The sequence below is a fragment of the Hydra vulgaris genome, chromosome 12, assembly GCF_038396675.1.
Source record: "Hydra vulgaris chromosome 12, alternate assembly HydraT2T_AEP".
NCBI classification, from domain to species: Eukaryota; Metazoa; Cnidaria; class Hydrozoa; order Anthoathecata; family Hydridae; genus Hydra; species Hydra vulgaris.
The window spans coordinates 38,947,501-38,969,988 of NC_088931.1; the positions used below are offsets into that span (position 1 = coordinate 38,947,501).

The 22,488-nt window shown below is 28.7% G+C and overlaps 4 protein-coding genes across 4 annotated transcripts in view; 2 read left to right on the plus strand and 2 right to left on the minus strand.

Moving 5' to 3' along the window:
* Positions 1 to 4, plus strand: part of LOC100208756 (uncharacterized) — a 6,481-nt gene extending 6,477 nt beyond the window's left edge. Inside the window, exon 5 of the mRNA XM_065811202.1 lies at positions 1 to 4. This exon is cut by the window's left edge and continues 121 nt beyond it. The gene's annotated coding sequence lies outside the window, so the exon portion shown is untranslated.
* A 1,995-nt stretch (positions 5 to 1,999) lies between these two features.
* Positions 2,000 to 2,784, minus strand: LOC100212279 (uncharacterized). The gene is made up of 2 exons (XM_065813165.1): positions 2,588 to 2,784; positions 2,000 to 2,510 (listed from the first exon to the last, which is right to left on the minus strand). Exons 1-2 carry the CDS (start codon positions 2,676 to 2,678, stop codon positions 2,050 to 2,052), a joined length of 552 nt encoding a protein of 183 aa, XP_065669237.1. The 5' UTR covers positions 2,679 to 2,784; the 3' UTR covers positions 2,000 to 2,049.
* A 1,654-nt stretch (positions 2,785 to 4,438) lies between these two features.
* LOC100215883 (uncharacterized) lies at positions 4,439 to 5,640 on the plus strand. The gene is made up of 3 exons (XM_065813166.1): positions 4,439 to 4,579; positions 4,728 to 4,828; positions 5,049 to 5,640. Exons 2-3 carry the CDS (start codon positions 4,738 to 4,740, stop codon positions 5,501 to 5,503), a joined length of 546 nt encoding a protein of 181 aa, XP_065669238.1. The 5' UTR covers positions 4,439 to 4,579; positions 4,728 to 4,737; the 3' UTR covers positions 5,504 to 5,640.
* A 15,913-nt stretch (positions 5,641 to 21,553) lies between these two features.
* On the minus strand, positions 21,554 to 21,880 carry LOC136088101 (uncharacterized). Its single transcript, XM_065811763.1, has one exon. It carries the CDS (start codon positions 21,878 to 21,880, stop codon positions 21,554 to 21,556), a length of 327 nt encoding a protein of 108 aa, XP_065667835.1.
* Positions 21,881 to 22,488: the final 608 nt, after the last annotated feature.

Consider the following 22,488-nt stretch of genomic DNA (forward strand, 5'->3'; position numbering starts at 1 on the left):
AGGATATAAAGATCTATATGTAATGACAGCCATGTAACAATCATATCGGAAAACTACCAATTTGTAAATAACTAAAAAGAGATAAAAACATGGGTAGGCAATACGTATCTAATCTGCAAGTAATTTGAATAAAATTTAAACCATTTTAATATGAAAAAACGTCTTTTTTGTAGAGGATTAGGGAGAATTAAATAGGTGCCTAAAACGCCATTTTCTGTTTCGTTTTGATGTTAAAGTTTATTCAAACGCAACTTTTAATTTAAATTAATATTTAAATTAGTAATACTGCCTGTAGTTTAAACTAGTACTTTGGAATATAATATAATTTTATTAATTGATTGCTCAGGCTGGTAAAGTCTATTATCAATACTAAAAACTATTATTTTCTGGAAAATAATTTTATTGAATAAATCAAAATGTTTTTTTCTATTTTTTTTTTTTTCATTGAGTGTCGTATTCATAAAAAGGGTGCCTTAATCCTTTTTTTAATTTATATCCACTTGCATCCACGGAGAAATATTTTTGCCTTTACAAGAAGATTATCAATGTTCTTGTTTACAACAAGAAAAATAATAATAACGCTAAAGTTTGCTAAAAATTAACAAGCTTTTATGTAGTCTTTTTGAAGTAAAAAGCTACTAATATAGTCTTTTTAAAGTAAAATACTATCATGTTGTCTTTTTGAAAATTGTTTGGTAATAAAAAACTCAAAAATGATGATTAGTGATGATTGATTAGTTGCCTGTAAGATTATTAAATACTCTTAATTTTTTTTAATTTATTTTTAAATTTAAAACACCAAAAATCTCAAAGCGATCCATCCAATCTAAAAGTTAAATGGAGATAAACCATTAGTTTATTCAGCAGTTGGAGATGCTGGGGTTCGGCTAAGTGGCTATTAATAAACCTTTAAGTGGGAAAAATATGAAGCTTTGGCTCCTATAAACATCGTCCTTTAGGGGCCTGCGTAAATCTGGTGGCAGTTGCAGGTGTTGGTCAAAAAAAAGAAATAAAAGTTTTTCAAGTAGTTCTTCTCCTTAATTCTAAAGTTAGTAGAATCACTAACAAAGATAATATTGGAAAATATCAAAGTATGAAGTTAGAAAAACCTTATCTCAAATGAAAAGTAACAAATCACCGGGATCAGGCGGCCTAATAAAATATAAATATATTATATTATGTTAAAAAATGATCTATAAAAAACTTGAAAAAAAAACACTGGAGAAATGACGCCCTCACAAAAACAAAATTTAATTTCATGTATTAATAAATAGAGGAAATAAAAAATCAGTAATTAACGAACTTAAGATTGAAGTCTTTCTAACAAACCTTGACATAAAGTTTTAACAAAAAACTTTGCTCAATAGATCAGAAAAAATTCTACCAAAAGTAGTAAATAGAAACCAAATAGCTTCAATCAAAAAAAGAACAATAAATAGCAAAATAAGTGACAGTAGAGATATTATCAGTATTTCTAACATTGATAAGCTAGAAATAAGGATACTTTCCACAGTTCAAGTTAAAGCTTTCGAAAGAGTAAATATAAAATATATATATATATATATATATATATATATATATATATATATATATATATATATATATATATATATATATTTATGTATATATATATATATATATATACATATGTATATATATATACATTTAGGTTTATATGTATATATATATACACATAAATATATACATTAGATCTTAATGCATATATATATATATATATATATATATATATATATGCATTAAGTAAGTATATATATATATATATATATATATATATATATATATATATATATATATATATATATATATATATATATATATATATATATATATACATTAAGGTCTCAATAAAAACAATCTTTATGCTGCTAAATGTTTTGATAGATTTAATGATTACGCTTATTAAATTATAGAGACACATTGGCTACGCTTAGTAAGGTCTCAATAGGCGCAATAAATAAGTAAAATAAGAGCAACAATACAAAAGAAAGAAATTTTTTTTAAACCACATAATCATATAACAATATTTAATTAGTTTAATGAATTTGCAAATGAGCCAAAAACGTCTACACAAACCATTCCGGAGTTATCCCCTTCATTTGAGTTGTATAGATCTTCTCCGCTCCAAATAGTGATATGCTGTCCTTCCCTTATGTATGCAGGGTAACTGAACTCTGTAAAAATCACTTCATTATCGTTTGCAGTAAAACCAGGGTATTGATAAGATTTTGTGCCGTCATAAGTAAGCGCTTGATTAGGAGATGGAAAAATGGTCTGTTTTTTACCATCACAAACGTAAACGCTAAACTTGGTGTGGTCATCAGTGCATCCAAAGTTGCTTCCTTGAGCTGATGACCAGCATTTTAAAGATCCACTAACATACACAAGCTTCGTTGCAACTAACCAACCGCTTTCATAAACAGGAACAAATCCAGGGAGATCATTTCTAGCTTGAAAACATAGGTTTCTTCGTAATAATACCCATTTCAAATCTAAAAAGTTGACAAAAATGAATAAAAAATATAAAATTTAACCACAATATTTTAAAAATAGAACATGTTACTCATACCTAAAAGCCTGTTCTTGTTATTACTGTTATAAATTATGGCGCATTCTGAAACTATAATAGGTAGTACACAAGCAAAGATAATCAACTTCATTTTTTTTCTAATGTTCTGCACAATAAGAAAATAATTAAAAACATCAACCTATAGCGAAATAAGTTTGCAGTTAAATTGTGTACTCTGTATTTCAAATTAAAGCTTTTATATGAAAAAGGAATTGTAGCACTTTCTTACTATTGCAGGTGATATGAAATAATTTTTCACAAGGTCTGGAGAAATTTAAAAAGTTTTAACCTGCTCACAAAAAACGAGTTAGCAATATTTTACTATTTTAAATACAAATAAAGTTCACATAAGCAAGTTTGCTAGATATATTTATATATAAAACAATATGTTGAAATTTTTTAAAACTATTTATTATTAGTTTTATTGATTATTTTTGACGCATCGTTTCAAGTAATTATGTTTATAAAAATTCTAATTGGGTTCAACAAAAAGTTCAATTTTATTAAAATTTAAATGCGAACCTTAAAGAGTAAACCTTACGTTCCCACTAGTTTAAATTAGGTCATTCATATTAAAACTGGGACTCGATGGGTGATGCAATACCATCTCAATCTTTTCATAGAGCCCCTTAAAAAAAAAATATCGTTAAAACGTTCTAATAAACTGTAGCTAATTGTAAGATGTAAAATTTCCAGTTTAAATTTTCAAAGATTTAAAATATATAAACCAATACATAAATAACTAAAAGAATAAACAATAAAATCCTTAAAAAAATAAAAAGTAAAACTATTTAGAAAAAACTCATCTGAGTTATTAATATTCCTTAGAATTAAAAATGTTTTTTTTTGATTGAAACTTAAATGAGTTTAATGGTTGTTGTTTTCTAAATCTGCTTTTTAACACCAAAAAATCCAGATAGGTTTACGAGTATATAATAGACAGATACCATGTTAACATGTTAGAACAACATACCTCAATAATCTAAATAGTTCTGAAATTTCGAGGTTATCATAACTAACTCAGTTAAGACACACATACAATACATTGTTTAAAGTAGTTGTTTAATTAGTATCAAACTAAACAACGCAGCTTAAAATTACCAACGAGTTTAAAATTTTTAACTGGGCAAACAAACCAGCAAATAAAAAAATAGAGAAAATTGCAATAAAACGTGGGTAGTGACATCTACGGTATAGCATATCAAAAATTTAGGGTTTTGTATTTCACCAAGATTATAGAGCGACAACTCTGCTCAGGGCCGTCCCGAAGATATTTTAATGGGGGGGGGGGGGTGACATCTGTTTTTGGCCGACTAAAGCCTAAAAAATTTTTTTGCCGACTAACGGTTCTTAAAAAAAGAAAAGGTCCTCGTTAGCCAACATTTGCCGATTGCTAACTATAGATCCCATTTTGCCGACTCCATTGTCAAATGTCGCGCTGACTCTGAGAATAGCGGAGAGTGATATCTGACCGTATTTTGTGGTCGATATCATTCTTCGCTATTCTACTGAACCAATTTTTTTAATAAAGAAAGAGAAAAAATGAAACTCTTTACAAATCCTTTTAGATGTTTGATCTGAATGTTCTTTACAAGCGCTCTGTTTTATTTTTAAAAAATAGAGTAGAACGTTAAATATCGAACATTAACAAATAAACAAAATAAGTGATAAAATGAAATTGTAATTAGAAAAGTCGGACAATAAAAAACAATTGGCTTATTATTTATATAACAACGATAGGAACTCACACTTTCCTGCGTTTTCCTTGCTTTATTCAGCTGGAAATTAACTATTCAAAATGGAAATATAGCAACAAAAAATATAAAAAGTTTTAAATTATATATTGTTTGTTAAATTTAGAACATTATTTTTTTCGAATAAAAGATCCCAAATCGATAATTTGTAGTTTAATGCTTGGAGAATATCTCTTTGAAAAAATAGCTTTTTACGCCAGAGCAGAATCAAGCCCAAATTTATTCAATTGGTTGAAGGGTATGAATAATAAAATAATAATAATATAAAAAAGTTCCTCAAATGCAGTGGCCCTCCACTTTACAGAGTTAAATGCAGTTTCAAAAAAATTCTTATTTAAATTTAATTTGTTACAAATGTATTTATATTGACATAATTTATTTTACAGTCAAATCGAAATGAAACTCATTATCTTACTTTGCATTTTTCCTATCATTGTTGCTAAGGAACAGAAAGAAAAAAGATCATTATTGAGCACAAACTTGCAAGGTTTGAAAACTATTAATTAAGCTGTAGTCTTTACATGTACTTTTTATATTTATATATGTAATGTAAATAAATATGTAACTTTTCAAATGTAAACCATGAACCATGAAAATGGAACAATGGTATAGTTACTGCTTTCAGATCTTCTTTATTATTCGAGAAATAAAAACTATTTTAATCATAAATTTTGTTTCAACAGATTTATATAAAAGTATTGCTTTAGATTTAAAATGGGTGTTGCTAAGAAAAAATGCATGCTTCTCTGGCGCGAGTGATCTTCCTGCAATTGTACCCATCTGGCAAGATGGATTTTTAGTAGCAACTAAACTAGTTCATGTAAGTGGAATTATCAAATGCTCTGGATCAGCTCAAGGAAGTAATTTTGGTTGCTACGATGATCACACTAAATTAAATGTCTTCGTTTGTGATGACAAAAGACAAGTTATCTTTCCATCTCCAAGTCAAGTAATCACTTATGATGGCTATAAAAATTATCAGTATCCTGGTTTCATGGCTACTGACAAGGAGATCATTTTTTCTAACTTTCCTTACCCTGTTTTTGTGAACAACGGAGAACAGATAACAATTTGGAATGGAGAAGATCTTTTTAATGTTGCTGATACGGATAATTCTGGCCGCGTTTGTGTTGATGTATACGGTTTAATTGGCTCTTCTTAAAAGAAACTTATAAAACATTAATATATATCTATTGTTGAACATTTGCATTTTTAAATAAAATTTCAAATTTTCTTAGATTGATTTGTAGTACGATATACATATAAAAAATATCAATTTGTAGAAGTATCTTACAAGAATGTTTTTTAATTTTTTTTTTTTTAATTTTAATTCCTTATTTAATTTGATAAACCTTTAAACTATTCTGAGAAATAAGAGTATGTTTGCTATTACAAACAAATTTTCATAATGCAAAGACACTTTCCCTATTGGGCACCTGAATAAATAATACTTTCTAGAAGTTCAACTTCTTATAAACCTTCTCATTTAGGTACATTGTTATGCTGTATATTTGCATTGTTTTCTTATAAACAAAAATTTTAATCCTCACGGGAAATTCTTTTTATTTTTAGCAATAATTGCTTGCTCATTACATAAATTGCCCATACCTAAATCAAAATTTATTTATCCACCTGCTGCGAACATTTTTCAATGTGTCAGTTAAATTATATTTTAAAAGAACATGTTAAACATTGTACCTTTTAATTAACTGTAACAGCAAATTTAATTTTTTTTTACCGATCAAAACCACATTTTCTATTTTATCAAAGCATCTAGCTTGTTTATATGAACATTAAACATTTCTTTTTGAGGCCTGTTAAATCCTCGTTAATAGTTTCTCTAATTTAAACAAGAGCACCGATTGCTAAAAAACTTGCATCAACCCACGTGTTTCTTTGTTGTCATGCACAACCAAATCACCAAAAGCTGAATTAAAACTTTCTCAGCATAAACTTCTCAACGAACAAATTTCACACTCTCATCAAAGATTGTCCCAACCTTTTTGCAAATTAGCAACTTACCTTTTAAAAGACTCAAGCTATTTGTAACCAACCACAAACTGGTTATTAACTTACCAACAGTCCAAAAACTGATAATGCTACTCTGTTTGTTAACTTTTTTGGGATCATATCCATTTGTTTCCCTAAAGACTAAATTAAATGATTATTGATTAAGTGTTTATTTACATAATCATTCCTAACCACATTCTCATTAAAAATATATTGCCCGCGTACACGGACGTTTCATTCTTCACTAATTTACATTTTTTGATAAAAGCATCCACAATAAGTTTTATGATTATTAGCGTAACATTAGCGGGTTATCATTCGATACAACTTGGTTGTGTCTAATGATAACCCTTGTTTCAAAACATCACGATTTTGAATAGCCAAAGAGTTTTCATAAGTTCTTAGCTATTTTTTTATCTCCTTAACACACAGATCTGTGTGTTAAGGAGATAAAAAAATAGCTAAGAACTTTCGCTATTTTTTTATCTCATTAACACACAGATCTGTATCTCTTTTATTTGCTTTAATTATGTTGTATGCTTCTCTCCAGTCCACGTTGCGTTCTTTGATACCATCAACCTCAAGAGTCGCAATTGCTTATCCGATAGATTGATAAACATTTACTTTATATTGCACTACCTTTGGAGAGTTAATACATTTATTTAAATTTTTGGACTATAAACTTTTATAAAAAATTATCTTTGAACATCTAGGGTCTACCGTAGCTATTTCTACATCGTTTAACAGCAAGGTTTCGCAGATTCCTTGCACCTACACTTTTTTCTAAGCATCTTTAAATATTTTAAAGCATTTTTTTTTTTGTCATCACATTTAAAATACTATAATATTTTCTTTGAAGTGTGAGGTTCAAACCCTTACAGTTGTAACAAGCCAACGGTATTTTTGTTGTAGGGTGTTGAAACACAGCGCCATCAGTATTTCTGTCATCCACATCTACGTGGTTTGAATCAACTTATACAGCATCAATTAAGAGTGTTGTTAATAGTACGAATTTAATTTCTATTGCTCCTTGTTTATCTTGCTTAAAGCATTAAAACTAAAGAAACAGTTTTTTTTTTAAAAGAATTCGAAAAAGTAGCTTCATATCCTGCTGTTTAGCAATTAATTCCGTTTGTTGTAGGGAAGAGTTTGCATTCATGATCCAAAAATTATTTCAGGCCAATCTATTGGGTACATGTTTTCCATTTATTCTCTTAGCTAATAATACATGATAGCAAACTTTATACCTTATTATTTATTTAATAACCATTTTTTTACCCGAGTATCCTAAGTAGATTTTAAATTAACTTAAGACACTCAATTTGAATCAAGGGTGCATACCAGTATACTCCCTTCATCCTACCTATATGCACCTTTGATACAATGCATTTATACTTAATCCGAATTCAAATTTATACCTTGAATGTATAAGAATTATTTTTAAGTCATCAAAACAATGTCTGTAATAAAAGGCAATAAAGTTATTATTAATTTTGTTACAAAATTATCATTCTGTAACAATATGGGCAAACCATATATATATAATGGAATCACGAAATGTTTATCACAAACAACTTGAAACCACAGCAAAAGAATGCGATTGGGGTTATAGTATCTAATAATCTTAAAGTGAAGTTTACAAGCTGAGTACGCAACTGCAGCTGAAAATAGAGTGCTAGAAAAATTTAAAAAAGGATTCAGAAGTCGTGATTCAACTCTTTGGCATGTCCTATATATTACTTATATTCAAAAATTATTAAAAATTGTCGTCCCAGCATGATCTCCTCATTTCATAGGAGATATATTCAATCTAAGATCACCAATATAATTGGTATGGCGTATCGAGTTCGTTCGTATATCAATAAACAAAGTCTCAAACTAATATATTTTGGATTATTTCATTGCTTCATCAGTTATGCAAATATATCATGACCAAATACTCAACCATCAACACTTAAAAAAATTTATAGCTTACAAAAACATACGCGCAGAACCATTTACTCTAAAAATAAGCGTGAACACGCTAAACATGAAGAATATGAAAAAGATAGATATTTTTGAAATAAATATCTATCAGCATTTAAATTTTATGTATCTATTCAACAATAATCTCTCTCTTGAAAACCTAAACATCACGTTTGAAGTAAATAGTAATGAAAATTATTATCTAAGAGCAAATATAAGTAACACATATAAACTACCTAAAAACGTTAAAAAATATACTGAATATAGTATTGCATATCGAAATCCAAATATATGGAATATCTATCAAAAAAGATTTAAATGTATGGCAAAGTCATTAAGTTCATTTAAGTTTAAAATCAAAAAAGAAATTTTTGAAGCTTGAGTAACTCTGGAGTTTGCTGCTTCTATTTTTTCAGTTTTTTTATCTTTAGCTTTATGCCTTTCTATATTCTATTGAAAGTATATATAGGGGCTCTATTAAAAGATTGCGATAACGTATTGTCACCTTTATCTTCTTTGAGCCTCTGTCTGTTTAATTCTTTGTTTTATAAAGATCATTGTAATAAGAAAAAATTATATATTATATTGTATATACAAAAACGGTGCTTGTTGACAAGATTTTACTGTCTTCTTCGTTTTTACGGACATATTTTTCTTTCTTTTATATACGCATGTTGATTATTTTTCTTAAACAGCAAAATAGATAAAATACAAAAAAAAATATATATACAATCGAAAAAGTTCAACATCAAACCACAAAAAGGATTACGTCAATAAAACACCTAAAATACGCGGACACGTTTAACACGGCATAATTTGACTACCCTTAAAACCCGCCGCATGCGTATTGACCTTATACAGAATTACAAAATAATTAATGGAATTAATTCAATCAATTTTGTGGCGCCACAAATCACACCAGCGTATAGAAATCTAAAGTTTAAGAATAAGGAGCCATATCTTTGAACTAACCGCCGAAAAAAATTTGAAACATTATGAAAGACGTAATTTTTTCACTAATCGAGTTTAAAAATTGGAAGTTCTTATTAACTACCACAGAACGCACTATCTCCCAACTGTTTTAAATCTAGACTTTAAAAGTACAGTTTACTCACGTTTTTCAATTTGGCTTGCATAGTTACAAATATCGTCAGAAAAGAGAGTCTTTGTCTGCCTCTCTCCGTCAATAATTAGAATATACATTTTAGATAAATTCTTACGACGAACTGTTTTTACTGTGCATGATTTTAATAAATTAAAAAATTATAATTATTGATGACTGAATAAATATACAAATACAAATGGTAACAAAGTTCGAAAATTAAGATATTTTTAAAAGAAATTGGCGTTTCTTTACATAACTCTTAAGCATCATTAAATTTATTTCCTTCTCCTAAAATACACGCTAAACTGTATCGCCACTAAGAAGTGCATCATATTGGATAAACATTTATAATAAAGATTTTTATTTATAAGGATCTTCGTTATAAATAAACACAAAAACACACACATAAGACATATATAAAATATTAGTAAATCACTTGTCAAACTTTAAAATAGTACAACTCAATATTATAAGGACACAAAATAGTATAAAAATCTTTATTATAAAGCTCTATTTTGGAAAAAAAAATATTTAAAACCAGTATAACATATTGTACAGAACTTTAAATGTTACTTTATCGTTTTTACATTTTATTATTATTATTATTATTATTTTGTGTACCAACCTTTGATCATGGGATCAAAGGTACATAAACGCATTAGGATCAAGGGTGCTAACCTGCTCAATTTTTATAAAAAAAATTTTTTTGTCATACTATATGCTTCTATAGCTTACCAAAAGCAACCATACAAGAGGTGAATAAATTACTTACAAAATGGTATAAACAAAATTACTCAACTAAAAAATATATTAAAAAAGTGAGGTTTCTGTAAAAGTAAAATATTTACTTTATGCCATCAAAATCAAACTTTTTAGAAATAAATTTAATAATGGTCTATTCTGGTACGAAAACACCATTAATTTTGTAGATTCAATTTTATATCACGCTGGTTATCAGTCCTCTTTAATAAGTTATGTAGCTATGGAGGTAGGGCTAAAAGATCAAAGGTGCATACGGATCAAAGGTACAAATTCTCCCCTCTCAAAGTATTCAAAGTTTCATTATTTTCAATTTTTTTTTATTTTTTATTTGTACTTCCAATTTAAAATTTTGAAAAAAAATTAAACATAATAATCATTTAGACACGAAGCATTATATTTTTTATCATCCAGCTCTGTTTCATCATATTATTATCATTTATTTTATCATCATTGTCTAAATATTATCAATGAATAAATATAGACAAGTACTATTTATAGTTATTTTATTTATTTATTATCGTTACCAACCCTGTTAATATAATTTGTTGATATTTAGTTTTTCTATTTCAAAACCAATGAAAAGTATAAATAAAAATGGTTCATTACTGTTTCTTTACAGAAAATTCTTTACAGTTTATAATTTTTTTTTTTGTTGTGGTTTTTTTTTTGTTTTTTTTTATTTAATTTTTTTTAACATCGTATATTTAAAATATTTTTTATATATAAAAAAAGCGTGAAAAGAACATTATTGTTTTTGGAATTCCAGAATCAAATAATTTAAATGAACTTTATTAAAAAACATAATTGACCAGATATTTGATGAAATTGCTAAAGGCAATGAAAAACCTATTAAAATAATAAGATTAAAAAACAAAAAAGACTCAAAAACTCCTCCACCCATTATTGCTGTACTTCCTGAAAACTGCGAACGCAATAAAGTTTTACTTGCGAATTACGCAAATAATACGTTTTACGCTCGGGAATTACGCAAAAACATAAAATATACAAATGTCATCATTAATCCAGATATAACACTCGCCGAAACGCAAATCGATTCTCAACTTAAAAAAGAAAGAAATAAATAAAACCAAATACTCCTAGAAAATGAACCAAACTCACCCTTTCGATGGTGCATTAGGCGCAACGAAGTCATCAAACTCAATTTTTGTAAACAAAAAATATAAAAAAACTATAAAAAATTGGATTAATTTTCGAACCATTAAAAAAATTACTGAAATTAAATCCGAAAAAGCTATATACACAAACATCGACTCCCTATTAAATAAACGCCATGAGCTCAAACAAATTGTAAACAATCTGAAACCCGAAATTATTTTTTTAACAAAAACTCTGCCTAAAAATAAAAAGATTGAAGTTAATGATTTCGAGTTTGCTATTGAAAATTACTTACTACATATAAATCACAGCAATAGTTCTTGCCGAAGAGGTTTAGCAATATTCACACTCGCAAACTAAAGTCATCCCTAATAAACCTAGGTATATTTCCATCTGAATCGCTGAGTTGTGAAATTACTACGAAAACTTCTAAGTTATTGTTAAGTTTATATTACAGATCACCAAAAAGTAATGATGAAAACACTAACTGCATAAATCAACACATTGCCAAACATTCAAACAAATATCCTAACATTCTTGTTATTGGAGATTTTACCTACCCAGATATCAGCTGGTAAAATCCAAAACAACCTATTACAAATGCCTCTAAATCAATTAAATTTACTGAAAATATTCGAGTTTCTTTTTTAACCCAACATATTTCAAAAGCAACACAAATCAGACAAAATCAAAATCCTTCCACACTTGACCTCTTATTTACTTTTGATGAAAACGTGATTTCTTTTTAACTCATCTAGCACCCATTAGCAAAAGTCATCATCAACTACTCTACTTTGCTGCGTCGATTGAATCTATTGCAAATTTACCGCCATACCATACAAAACATTTATACACAAAAGGGAACTATGAAATATGAAAAAAAAAAATCTATGAAAGGGACCTTGCAAATATTAAACTCTGTCCAACATCCAACTCAAACCAACAATGGAGTATCTTTTTCAATAAACTTAAAACTAGTATCAACAATAATATAACAAAATCTAACTTTAAAAATAACGTTCAAAATGGATTGACTTTCAAATAATCAATGAGCTTAAACTTAAACGAGAGAAATATCGTCAATATATATTGAACAGAAATGAAGAAACATACAATGAGTACCGCATTTCACGAAACAAAACAAAAGTAGTGTGCAGAAAAGCAATTATTGAATTTGAAAAAAAATTTGCTAGAGACATAGACCAAAATCTAAAAGCATTTTACTCGTATGTCAAATCAAAAAGATAAAACAAAGAAGCATTCCCTGACATCCAATACAATAATATTGCTGCAACTACTGACTTAGATAAAGCTCATTTATTCAATAGTTATTTTGCTAATACTTTTTCAAACAAAAAAATAATAGCAATACCACCATTTAACCTAACATATAAAATGTCAATCCACAAACAAACAATACTGATTTAAGTCAAGAAACTATTGAAGCATACCTCAAAAGTCTAAACTCATCTAAATCACCAGGGCCTGATGAATGCTTTCAAATGTAAACATCTACTATTTTTAACAAAGTCCTTGAGAGTGGTCAATACCTCAAATATCGAAAGACGCAACAACTACACCCATATTCAAAAAAGGAGACAGATCAAAAGCACTTAATCATAGACTTATCAGTATAACTTGTACTTACAAAATACTTACTGTACAATAAAAATCTCAAAAAACTATAAAAAACTATATTATGACACAATTGATTAACAATAACTTATTAAGTCCACACCAATATGGATTTCGTCCAGATCATTTCTGCTTAACTAACCTTTTAAATGTAATTAATTATTGGATATCATCCCCTGATAATAATATTCCCATCGTCAACATTTATTTCGATTTTGAAAAAACCTTTGACAAAGTTGCACATAAATTTCTCATTTCTAAACTTATAGCTTATGGTATAAATGGATTAATACTATATTGGATAAAAATTTTTTGAAAAGCCGTATACAAAGAGCTGTTGTTAATGGTATTACTCAAACTGGGTACCCGTTAAAAGTGGAGTTCCCTAAGGCTCCGTCCTTTCAGCGTTACTTTTTATTACGTATGTTAACGATATAAAATAAACATTAAAAATAAACATTAAACCCACAATATAAAAGTAAACATTAAACCCACAAATTGCGAACGAGATTTAGATGTTCACATAGATTCAAACTTATTATTTTCCAAACACAAATATTCAAGTCAACAAATAATTGGAATAATAAAAAGAACATTTACATCATATCCAGATTTATTATCCTTCAAAAAACTTTTTTCAGCTCTAGTCCGCCCTCACTTAGAATACTGTGGATCAATATGTAACCCTAAACTTCTCAAAGACAAACGGCAAATGGAAAATGTGTTAAGAAGAGCTTTGAAACGAATCAATGGATTATATGATCTACGGTATGAACAAAGATTTTTGGCGTTAAATATGACAACTGTAAAATACAGGCTACTTCGTGCAGACCTAATATACGTCTAAAAATGGTGCAACATAAAACAATAGTGATAGAAGTTATTTTGCAATAGATAGCCAATTTATTACTCGTGATCATGTATATAAACTAAAAAAACAATCTTCACGGTTAAATTTACGAATGAACTTTTTTTCTCTAAGAATAATAAATAAATGGAACTCTCTTCCTAATGACATTGTATCAGCATTATCTTTAAAAACGGTAGCCGGTTCTAGACAAGAATTCAGGAAAGCCTTTCTAGGAAAGAAACATGAAAATTCTTGCTATGATAGAAAAAAACATGATTACTTTTTAGGATAGAATAATTGAAGGATAGAAAAGAAGAAAGAAATACATATATCCTTTCTGGCAAAGAAAAATAAAAAACTTGCTAGCAAAGACTTTTTTAGGATAGAAATCGCACAAGTACCAAATCGCACAAGTCATTTTCTTTCTAGCAAAGAAAATTGGAAAAACGTACTAGCAAAGAAATTTTAGAAAAGAAATTTTAAAAACGTGCTAGCAAAGAAATTTTAAGAAAGAATTTGCGCGCAATTTGGTAATTACAATTATGATTTTTAATTGAATAAATAATATAATCTAATTTGAATAAATAAGTATAATAAAAGATTTACTTATTTATTTTTATAAATAAGTATAATCTAATTCTTAGAATTAGATTATACTTATTTATTCAAATAAAATAATTTGAATAAATAAGTATAATCTAATTCTAACAAAATCTTTGTGAAACAATAAAGATTATCTGAAATTTCTGAATCATTCATCAGTGATTCACTTTTATTATAAATGGTAATTCTGTCCTAGCAAGTTTTTTTGGATTAATGAAATAAAATTCTGTCGTAGCAAGTTTTTTAGATTTATTAAATAAAATTCTTTCCTAGCAAGTTTTTCGCATTTATTAAATAAAATTCTTTCCAAGCAAGTTGTTTACGTTTATTAAAAAATATTCTTTCTTAGAAAGTATTTCAAGTTTCTTTTCAAAATTTCTGCCAAAAAATATTCTTATGTAAAAATTCTTTTCTAGTAAGGTTTCTTTATTTAGATCATAAAACATTCTATTCTGAAATTATTCTTTCTTAGTTTTCTATCCTCATTTTATTCTTGTCTAGCATGGCACACTTTAAAAATGTTTAAGCTGCTTCTAGACAATCATCTAAAAAATGAATGGCTTCTCTACGACTAATCCACATTTTATTTTCTACTAGTTATAAAACTCTGTAATTGTCAAGTATTATATAACTAGGTTTACATGCAGTTTATACCTACACAATTTATCATAAAACCTTAATGTTAAAAAGTGACAAATAAGTGCTATAATTTTTTTGGCAAAAAAAAAAAAATGTCTTATGCACATCTGCATATGAATATATTGCGTCACATTAAATTAAACTAAACACATCTGCTCATACATAATATTGCGTCAATAAATGTTTGCAATTTTTGATTTCTTTTATCTTAACAAATTCTACATACATGTTGCGTCACATAAATTTAGCTAAACACATTTTTGGAAAATTGATTTGCAATAGGCTGTTGTTCAGTTAGGTTATGCGAGAAAGAGGTAAGGGTAGCTGTACGAGAGCTAGAAAGATTGTCTCAAGTAAAAAAGTGGTTATAAAAATGTTAAGAAAGAGTGTATCACGTGAAGAAGTGGTTATAAAATTGTTATAATTTAATTACAGAGATTATGCGGAGAAGTGGATATAAAAAAACCAAGAAGTTGTTAAGAATTGATAATAAAAATGCTAAAAACCTGTTGTGTTTAAAATTGTTCAAACAAAAACATAATGTAAAGTAATGTAAATATTTATCTTAATCACTTCTTTACTTTTTTTGACTTTTAAATTTGAATTCTATACAACTTTTTTGCGTAAATTAACTGCCAAACTGTTTATAATAAAGTATAGATAAGTTTTATACAGAATTTATATCGTTTATTTTTTATTATTGCTAAAATACAATGATACCACAAATTATCCATTCAACAATGCTTAAAACATTTTACTTAAAGAGTTACTAATTAACAATATTTTGTTATTTACTGAGGCTCAATTAGGTACTTAGAAATAAAAAACAGCGTATAAAATGGTTACACTTTTATTAAGACTCGAATGAAAAAAAAAAATTAAAACGATTTACTAAAGGTTTTTTTAATGTTTACGTTTTCAGAACAATTTACGGCTTCTACCATTTCGAATGGAGTGATAACATTACAATAACGTGACAACCTTGACCTAATTCCATAGTTAGGTACGCAAATATCGCGTTTTACAGAGCCGAAAAAGTTGCTAAAATTCTGTGCCACGTTTTTTGAACTTTTTTTTTAGCGGCAGAAAAACGTTTTTTTGTGGCGTTTCTTTTTAGAGATGTATATAATCTTAATTATTTTGGAAAAATAGGGCTGCTTTAATCGCTTTATAAAAAAACTTTTATAAAGCGATTAAAGCAGCCCAAACAAAAAGATCCATGAAAAAAACAGTGAAATTGAAAACTACAAATTTTTAGAAGTTCTGAGACAACATTCGTAAATTCAAAACCAAAGCAAGTACTTGGTTATTTTAAAATAATAATTTGCAAAGCTTAAAAGATATTGTTAAGGAATTCAGACAACATTTACAAACTTTAATCAATACGCTACTTATTATAAATAACAACCAAAACCCTATTCAAGTTCCACCTCTACAACAGCTGATTTATAAACAGCATATCACTGCAAAATAGTAAAGTCTCCAGATAGCTATGGGATAAGTGCTGAACATCTTAAAACTGTGGTAGTAACAATCTCCTTTTGTGGCTCTCTAAATTCTATAACAGTATTTTAACAAACGGGAAGTTGAACTTCAACAATTCGCCCAACTGTTATCAATTCTATACACAATTTTATCGCTGAAAAGTAGAATCGTCAATAAATGGTATCTATACAGGTATGAAAACATACGCAGATGATGTAATTTTGCTAAGCCAAAAATCTCTAGTCTACAACAACTAATTGACCAATTTCAAACCTATGGGGTTGCATGTTTTATTAAATTAAACACTGAGAAAATGGAATTTATAATTTCTGTAACAAGTCCTATTTCGAAAAACGTTATTCAAATTAACAGAGCTGCAATATGCAGTTCTTTTAATTTAAAAACACTAGTTTATTTATATAACTTATAAACAGCTTCACAGCTTACATATGGTCTTGACCTATACAAATATAATATCATTTTTCTTAGCAACATAGAATCTGTTGGAAAAGCTACATAAAAATCTTTTATTTGTATTTCAAAGTACAGTGAAAACTACCTGCATTTTTTTTTTTAAATAGAGAATATTTCAATTGTTCTCCTTCGAAACAAAGTAAATCTATATTTTAGGCTGTTGAAAAATCAAACTTGCTATTCACTGATATTGAAGCAATTATTGGCAACAAAAAATATAAAATCTTTTAAAAATGAAGTTATTTCTATATGTAACACTCTTGGCTTCTTCCAGTGTGTGACAGAAGAAAAAAATTGGAAGAACTGCTAGCGCATGTTGTAACAATTAAATTAAAAGTATACAACAAAATTTAATTGAAAAAATTATAATGATTTGTGCTTCTTTTTTTTATTTTTATCTGTAGTTTTTATGATAATAAATTCATTTATAGAACTTTATTAATCTTTGGTCAAATTAGTCTTGTGGCAAGGCTTCCCTACGCTCCTCAATTGGGGGAGAGAGCAACGATTTTTGGGGGCCCATTCGGGCTGTTCGTTAATTGTCAACAAAATAGGGGGATCGGGGCCTAAAAAGTTTTAAATAATGTTGACAAGAGAAAGAGGTAAAAGTCAAGAAAAGTTGACGTAAAAATTGTAACTTTTTAAAACAAATTTAATTACTTAACTAAAGTAACAAATTTAATTACTTAACTAAAGTAACAAATTTAATTACTTAACTAAAGTAACAAATTTAATTACTTAACTAAAGTAACAAATTTAATTACTTAACTAAAGTAACAAATTTAATTACTTAACTAAAGTAACAAATTTAATTACTTAACTAAAGTAACAAATTTAATGACTTAACTAAAGTAACAAATTTAATTACTTAACTAAAGTAACAATTTAATTACTTAACTAAAGTAACAAATTTAATTACTTAACTAAAGTAACAAATTTAATGACTTAACTAAAGTAACAAATTTAATTACTTAACTAAAGTAACAAATTTAATGACTTAACTAAAGTAAAGTTTTACTAGTCTTTTTGTGGGGCGGGAACAAAATTGCAACTTTTTTCTCCGACCCACTAGGCACGACACTGGGTCAAATAATTCATCTTCATTATCTGCATTATATGAAGTGATTACTATCACTCGTGCTTAAAATGACAGTTTAAAATTTTAATTCATTGCACAGTGGGCCAGTGACTGGACAAAAGCATAAAAACCAAAATCTGAATTTTGATGCCTAAATGGTGTCGAACCTATATAAAGACATTATAAAACAATTTAAAACCGTTTATATACACTTAAAGTTTTAATCAGGGCTGCGGAGTCGGTACACCGCTGTTCCGACTCCGACTCCGACTCCTTAACTTATCATGGACCAACTCCGACTCCGACTCCAACTCCGACTCCCGACTCCGACTCCGACTCCTCCAAAAGTCACCAATTTGTAAAAACAAATTTAACGCGTTTAAATGTTAAGATTGCCTATTTCATCGCTATAATATAACGAGAACAACCTCTTCACACTAACTTGAGTTGGTGGCAAGGCAGTAACTACTCGGGCAACTTCTCTGACCATTTCAGGATACATATCAATTGCTTGCAGTACTGTTACTTTTGATGAACGGTCAAATTGTTCCACTACTTAATGCACATGAAAAACTGAGTTGAAATTTACTGGCGGTGTTCTCTGATAGGGATGACTCTTTTTCCATGCGGGAACGCTTTGTACGGTCTTTATGGTCCAAATATTTCTCAAAATCAAAATCTTCATCAGTAGATGATGTTGAAGATGTGGCAGTATGACCCAATTCTTCTTGTTCCTGACAGTTCTGTAACTTGTTCATTCTTACAGCTATTTCAAACAGAGCTTCTTTTCCTTTAGTCAGCTGTTGATCATCAAGAAGTATCCGATGCATTGGGTCTACATAAACAGCTGCCAAAAGAATCTTATTTTCTAATAGTACTTTTTCTCTCTGTTTCATTGAAGCGGCAACGCCACTTGCAAATAACGCTCCTTTTTGAGACAAGCAAAACATCAAGTTTTTCCACTCCTTAAGGAAAATGCCTGGAGTTAAGTCCTCTTATTGCAGTTTTTTAGTCACTGCAAATGGATGTTGTAGCAATTCTTCAAGCTCTTTCACCTGTTTCCATTGGCTTTCATGTAGCATCAATTGAGGATTAGCCATGTCTACGAGAAAGGGTTTCAGTTCAACCAAGCGTTGAATCATTAAGTAGGTACTTCCCCATCGTGTGACTTGATCAATAATTGCCCCTTTTCCAGCGCGTCTCTTCAAAATTGAGTCAACTTTAGGAGTTCTGGCTGCAGTAGCCAATTTTCTCAACTTTTCAACAAGTGCAGCAGCATGTCCTTCTTGCAGACCATCCCGTATAGCCAGCTGTAGCGTATGCATAGCACAGCGCATGTGATGAATGCGAAAACGTATCGACATAGTTTCAACAAGCTCATCTAAACTGTCATGTTGCTGTTCATCTGAAGCAACTTCGGTTTGCTCCTCTGTCTCTATACTGTGTTCCTCCATTCCAAATATATCTGTTTTTCTGAACCCAGTATGTTCTTCTAGCTGCCTGAAATAAAGCTGGAGAAATTCGCTGGTGTGATGAGCTTTGGTGTCTTTTACTGCCAATGTCTTGGTAACTATTTCATTATTTTCACAAACAAATTGGACATTGATCGCAAAATAGTTCACTCTGTGACGTGTACAGCCGTCCATTTTAAGAAACACAAAGCGTCCTTTGAGAGATTCTTTAAGTTCTTCTCTTTGTTTAAAAGCTTCTTCAATCACTGATTTTCTAATACTCTCTCTCTCCAGAGAAACGCTAAGCTTGAGGGCCATTTCACCATTAAGACCCATAAAAGCTGGTTTTGAAAATAATGATATAGGCAAATCATCTTTTACCACAAGCTCTATGATCTTTTTTTTAAATGTATTTACTAAACGTATCTATGTATATATATATATATATATATATATATATATATATATATATATATATATATATATATATATATATATATATATATATATATATATATATATATATATATATATATATTTGAGGGCTAGAGTTTGATACTTAAGCTTTAGACTGACAGAACAAAAAATATTTTAATGAATAATATATATAAAATTCATATGAAATTTATGAAACTTTGAAAGATTTTTTTTAAGCTGGAGTCGGAGTTGGTATAATTTTTCCGACTCCGACTCCAGCCAAAAAGAGCTCCGACTCCGACTCCACGACTCCGACTCCACAGCCCTGGTTTTAATGAATATACTAATGCTGTGGTTGAAGTAGACGCACATGTAAATAAAAAAAAAAAATTATAAAGAGAAAAATGTTGTTTAAATATATATTTTTATTGCTACATCTTGCTTTTATACTCAGATATTTTAAAGCTTATATATGTTTGCTTTAATAATTTCATAAATCTGGCTGCCACTAGGCGCCACTTAGGTTTTCTTTTACGTTTGAAATCTTTTACCTAACAAAAGATCTGTAATTGCGCTCAAAAATTTTTATATGCACAAAATTTTAAAAAACGTGGAAAACATATAACACGGTCTTAGTCATACAAAACGTATTAGTGAACAATAATATATTCAGCGGTGGCCAAAAATTAAAGACCACTCATTTTTTTTTCAAAATTTATTTTTAACCTTAGTATAATTTTATTTTGGAAAAAGGTATCAAAAAAAGAAAAACATTTTTAGAAAGAATTTTTATTGTATTTTATATTTATTACAAAAGAATTTATAATTTTTTTTACAAAATAATGTTAAAAAAGTAAAAAACTGACTAGTAAAAAATATATATGTAAAAAAAAATTGGACAAAATTTTAAGACCAGTTTCAAAAATATTTTAAAAAGCAATAAAAAAATAATTTAGAAACGTGTTGTTCCTCCAATTGTTTTCAAGCACTCTTGTACTCGTTCTCGCATTGAATTCATTAAAGTTTTGATTACTTCATCAGGTACATTTTTCAAATGATGAGAGATTGTAAAGTTGTTCTTTACCAAGCTTGTGATCAAGCCACGACCATAAATTCTCTATTGGATTCAAGCCTGGACTATTGGCAGGCCATGGAAGCACTTGAATTGTATTAGAATTGAACCAGTCGCTAACAACATGCGCTTTATGACACGGCGCATTATCTTGCTGGAAAATAAATCCATCTTGCAACTGCCATAAATCAATGCTAGGAATAAGCGAGTTTTCCACAATTTCGATGTACCTTTCTTTGTTGAGTCTACCATTGAATAAATGAAAAACGCCAACTCCACAGGCACTCATACAGGCCCAAATGCCTATTGAACCACTGCCTTGTTTTGTTCGTTTCAAAATGCATGATTCATCGAACCGTTCGCTTGGAAGTCTACGCAACATTACGTGACCTTTTCTGTTGTCTACCTCAACGTTCATTTCATCACTAAAGACCAGACAGCTCCACTGATCTGTTGACCAATTTTTATTTAGTTTGCACCACTCTTTCCTGGCAAATTTTTGTTTTTTATTTAAGCGTGGTTTTTTAGCAGCAGCACGACATAATTAATTTCAATTGTGGACGACCTTACGCACAGTTCTAGGGCTTGCTTTCAGACCATTTGACAAAGTCCATTTCGTAGACAAGTCTGTAGATGATGCTTGTCTGTTTTCTTTCATTAATCTCACTAACGAGCGAACATCACGTTTATTTGAAATTTTTTTGCGTCCAGTCCTATGACGATCATCAATTGACCGGGTCTCTTTGTATCGTTGAATTATGTTAATAATGCAAGAGTGAGACCTTCCGAGCTTTTCCGCTATTTGTCTGATGCTATAGCCTTCTTCTTTTAATACAAGAGCCGCGTATCTGTCTTTTTCTTCGATCTTTGCACGCATTTTTGCAATATTTTTATACCCTTATTGCAATTCAAAAAAAAAATACTTATTTGATATCGAAACTCAGGTTTCGACATTTTATTTTATAGCCAACGTAATAAGCAATTAAGACAGTTAAAAAAAAAAAATGGATTATTAGTTTTAATAAGTGCAAATTAAAGATTTGAAAGTGGTCGTTAAATTTTGTCCAATTTATTTAAAGAAGATTTATAAGTACTCATCAGTTTTTTAATAAGTTAAACGCTATTTAATTAGAGTTAGATTAAAAAAATTATACCACTTTAATCCGTATGTTTTAATTAACAAGATATTAAAAAAAAAAAATTAATATGTCAATTAAAATCTTCCTAATTTTAATTCAAAGATTAAGAGACCAACTAAAAAATGAGTGGTCTTTAGTTTTTGGCCACCGCTGCGCTCAAAAATTTTTTGCTACATCTTGCTTTTATACTCAGATATTTTAAAGCTTATATATGTTTGCTTTAATAATTTCATAAATCTGGCTGCCACTAGGCGCTACTTAGGTTTTCTTTTACGTTTGAAATCTTTTACCTAACAAAAAATCTGTAATTGCGCTCAAAAATTTTTATTTGCACAAAATTTTAAAA

Excerpts from the sequence above, each read along its gene's own strand:
- LOC100212279 (XM_065813165.1), bottom strand. The coding sequence starts at position 2,678 with ATGAAGTTGATTATCTTTGCTTGTGTACTACCTATTATAGTTTCAGAA. Across the intron at positions 2,511-2,587 it reads TAACAAGAACAGGCTTTTAG|ATTTGAAATGGGTATTATTA; the intron begins GTATGAGTAACA and ends TCAACTTTTTAG.
- LOC100215883 (XM_065813166.1), top strand. The coding sequence starts at position 4,738 with ATGAAACTCATTATCTTACTTTGCATTTTTCCTATCATTGTTGCTAAG. Across the intron at positions 4,829-5,048 it reads ATTGAGCACAAACTTGCAAG|ATTTAAAATGGGTGTTGCTA; the intron begins GTTTGAAAACTA and ends GTATTGCTTTAG.
- LOC136088101 (XM_065811763.1), bottom strand. The coding sequence starts at position 21,880 with ATGCGTGCAAAGATCGAAGAAAAAGACAGATACGCGGCTCTTGTATTA.